Raw genomic sequence first — 3,015 nt, 5'->3', positions numbered from 1 at the left:
AATTATTTAAAAATAATGATAATTTTTCATATTAATAAGTAATTGTTGACTAATAGCAATGAATAGTCGAGCGAACTAATAAGGCATTTTGACACAAGAACCAAAATGTGGATGTTTTGAAAGGGTTTTTTTTTTGTATTTTACTCAATGGAGTCCAACCATTCCTTGACAATAATGAACCATAAAGAAAAGCAAATACAATGAAATTTGGAATGGAAATGCAAGGACAAGGGCCTCAAATGTGAAAGTAAGAATTTTATTGCATAAACATGTGAGAGAGAATATAGTCCACATTACAGTTATACATTCTTGACAAAAAGAAAAGTTCTAAAGGCGAAAAAGAAAATGAGGTGAGCAAAAATCAACCATCACAAAGAGCAGCTAAGTATTTCCAATGAATCATCACTTCCAATGGTTGGCAACAATGTCAGCCAAATCCACAACCCTTTGAGAGTAACCCCACTCATTGTCGTACCAAGCAATCACCTTAACCATGTCATCCCCCATGACCATGGTGAGTGATGCATCAACGGTTGAGGACACATCAGAGCACCTGAAGTCGACCGAAACAAGGGGTTCATCACATACAGAAAGGATGCCATTGAGCTCTTTCTCAGCACTGTCTCTGAAAGCAGCGTTCACCTCTTCAGCGAAGGTCTTTTTTGAGACCTGGACGACTAGGTCGACAACTGAGACATTTGGTGTTGGTACACGCAAAGCAATGCCATTGAGTTTGCCTTTGAGAGTGGGGAGTACAAGAGCCACAGCCTTTGCTGCACCAGTTGAGGTAGGAACAATATTGAGAGCTGCAGCACGAGCACGCCTGAGGTCACGGTGGCTAGCATCAAGTAGCCTCTGGTCACCAGTGTATGAGTGAGTTGTAGTCATAGTGCCCTTGATGATACCTGCATTGTTAATTGTATGTGATCAACATGATCTCAGTGAATTTCTGCTTCTTCACAATTACAAAATTTAGGCTGGAGACCAGGTGTATTATAACTAGTTAAAAAACGTTATCTGTCAATTGTCATTCATAGCATTTAATTCAAACCAATTTACATCATACGCATATATGGACATCATGCTTAAACAGTTTAGTAAATGATTGAAAAAAACCAGGGCAAATTTAGAAATTTGTAGGCACGGGGACATCATAGTTAAAGGAATTACCAAACTTCTGGTCCAGAACCTTGACGAAGGGAGCAAGGCAGTTGGTGGTGCAAGAAGCATTGCTGATAATGGGCTCATCTGGGTTGTAGCTGTCAACATTCACTCCAACAACATAAGTCGGGATGTCACCTTTTCCAGGGGCAGTGATGAGCACTTTCTTGGCTCCTGCCTGTATGTGCTTACCTGCACCATCTCTGTCGACGAACACACCAGTTCCTTCGATCACCAAGTCTATCCCCAAGTCCCTACATCAACATTAATTATCAGTTTGAATGAAAACCAAACAAGTGTTAGCAAATGTTACTTCTGTACAAAAATTGATGCATTTAAAAATGAAACTAGAAATATAAGAAACAGAAATTCTTACTTCCACGGGAGGTTGGCGGGGTTACGGTTAGAAACGACCTTGATGGCCTTGCCATCAACAGAGATGGTATCATCTCCGACAGGCTTGACATCCGCGTCAAAGATGCCAAGGGTAGAGTCATACTTGAGAAGGTGAGAAGCCTGCTTAACACCACCAGTGTCATTAATGGCAATGACATCAAGCGGGGAGTCCTTACGGCCATGCCAGCACCTCAAGAAGTTCCTGCCAATCCTACCAAATCCATTTATCGCGACCTTTAACTTTGCCTCTACCACCCCTTTCCTGTATCCGCCATTGTTGCTTCCCAACTACAAACAAGATTATGGGTCCAAGCGCATATAAGTGAAAGAAAAAACGGGGTAATTCATTTGTAACTTGTAATTTTAACCAGAAGTCTAAGGATATTATTTGATCAAGAATATTATACATAGCATGAACCAAAGTTGCAAGGCACATAAAATTCATAAACAGGAATGAATTTTTCTTCCACAAACTGTATGGTGTCATATATCAAGAGATAATCTAAAGATGTCCTTTTGGGCTTAAAGTTATACAACAACTTTTGCTCTTCCACTAATTGTAGACTAGAAAGGATGTTTGCAAGTCAGGTGAGGAAGTAAATTATAGTCCAAGGACAGTCATGAACTTGGTATTGTATCATGGTGATTTCGGGTTCTTATAACTATCTTGACTGCCATTTGTATATCAGTACGAGTACAATAAAATGCTATATATAGTGGAGAAAGTGCTTCTCCCTCAAACTTAATTAGTCCATCTTCCATCATCGTATAAATAATGTAAACACAAATATGAAACATGTGGCAGCATCAATCTGATGTCTGCTCTATAGAAATTCGAATCTCTTCAGAATTCAGATAACAATATGACAGTGGAGACTAGGATGGAAGAGTACTGATAAAGTTGGTAGTAGAGCGTCAAACTCACAGCAGAGGTCTGAAAAGCAACGACCGAGAGGAAGTCATCTGAGGTTTTCCTGGGAAAGGGAAGGCTAGGCGAGGAGTTGCGCAGGCCTGAGAATTCTCCAAAACCCTTTCCATTTGCCTAAAAGAGAAAAGAAACATTGATTTGAGCATCACTTCAGCGCAAAGACAGATTAGTAAAAGGGGGGGAGTAACACGTAGAACTAATATGACGGGCTGCAATGGAGTACCTGAAGGGTTGGTTTGGCTACAGAAACAGTAGCCGAAGCCATTATGGTTGTGGAGGAAGCTGCTCAAGCAGAAAAGCTAGCACTGGTAGCAAAGACAGAAAGACAGACAGAAACCTGGCAGAGTTTTTAGTTTGATTAAGTAGAAGTGTAATTCGTGGATGACTGAAACGAGAGGATGAGATTACGGATAGCCTCTCGTTCAATGTATGGTCGTGGTTTGAGCTTTTGGGGTTTGTGTCTCTCCATTCATCCCCTGCATAGCTTTCCATTTCCTATCATACGACTCCCTAATTTCTTCCACCTGTTT

At 40.6% G+C, this 3,015-nt stretch overlaps 2 protein-coding genes across 2 annotated transcripts in view; both read right to left on the bottom strand.

Annotated features, from left to right (window-relative positions):
• The window catches only part of LOC110427016 (ARM repeat superfamily protein), a 16,648-nt gene that overhangs the window by 12,248 nt on the left and 1,385 nt on the right, over positions 1-3,015 (bottom strand). The gene's annotated exons all lie outside the window — the stretch shown is intronic.
• Positions 239-2,916, bottom strand: LOC110426970 (glyceraldehyde-3-phosphate dehydrogenase A, chloroplastic). Its single transcript, XM_021442321.1, has 5 exons — positions 2,709-2,916; positions 2,483-2,599; positions 1,538-1,845; positions 1,171-1,415; positions 239-905 (listed from the first exon to the last, which is right to left on the bottom strand). Exons 1-5 carry the CDS (start codon positions 2,748-2,750, stop codon positions 403-405), a joined length of 1,215 nt encoding a protein of 404 aa, XP_021297996.1. The 5' UTR covers positions 2,751-2,916; the 3' UTR covers positions 239-402.

The sequence above is a fragment of the Theobroma umbraticum genome, unplaced genomic scaffold, assembly GCF_002168275.2.
Source record: "Theobroma umbraticum cultivar Fairchild unplaced genomic scaffold, ASM216827v3 scaffold_239.1, whole genome shotgun sequence".
In the NCBI taxonomy this organism is placed as follows: Eukaryota; Viridiplantae; Streptophyta; class Magnoliopsida; order Malvales; family Malvaceae; genus Theobroma; species Theobroma umbraticum.
The sequence above is the reverse complement of the archived record's forward strand: the minus strand, read 5'-3'. Positions and strand labels throughout refer to the sequence as shown.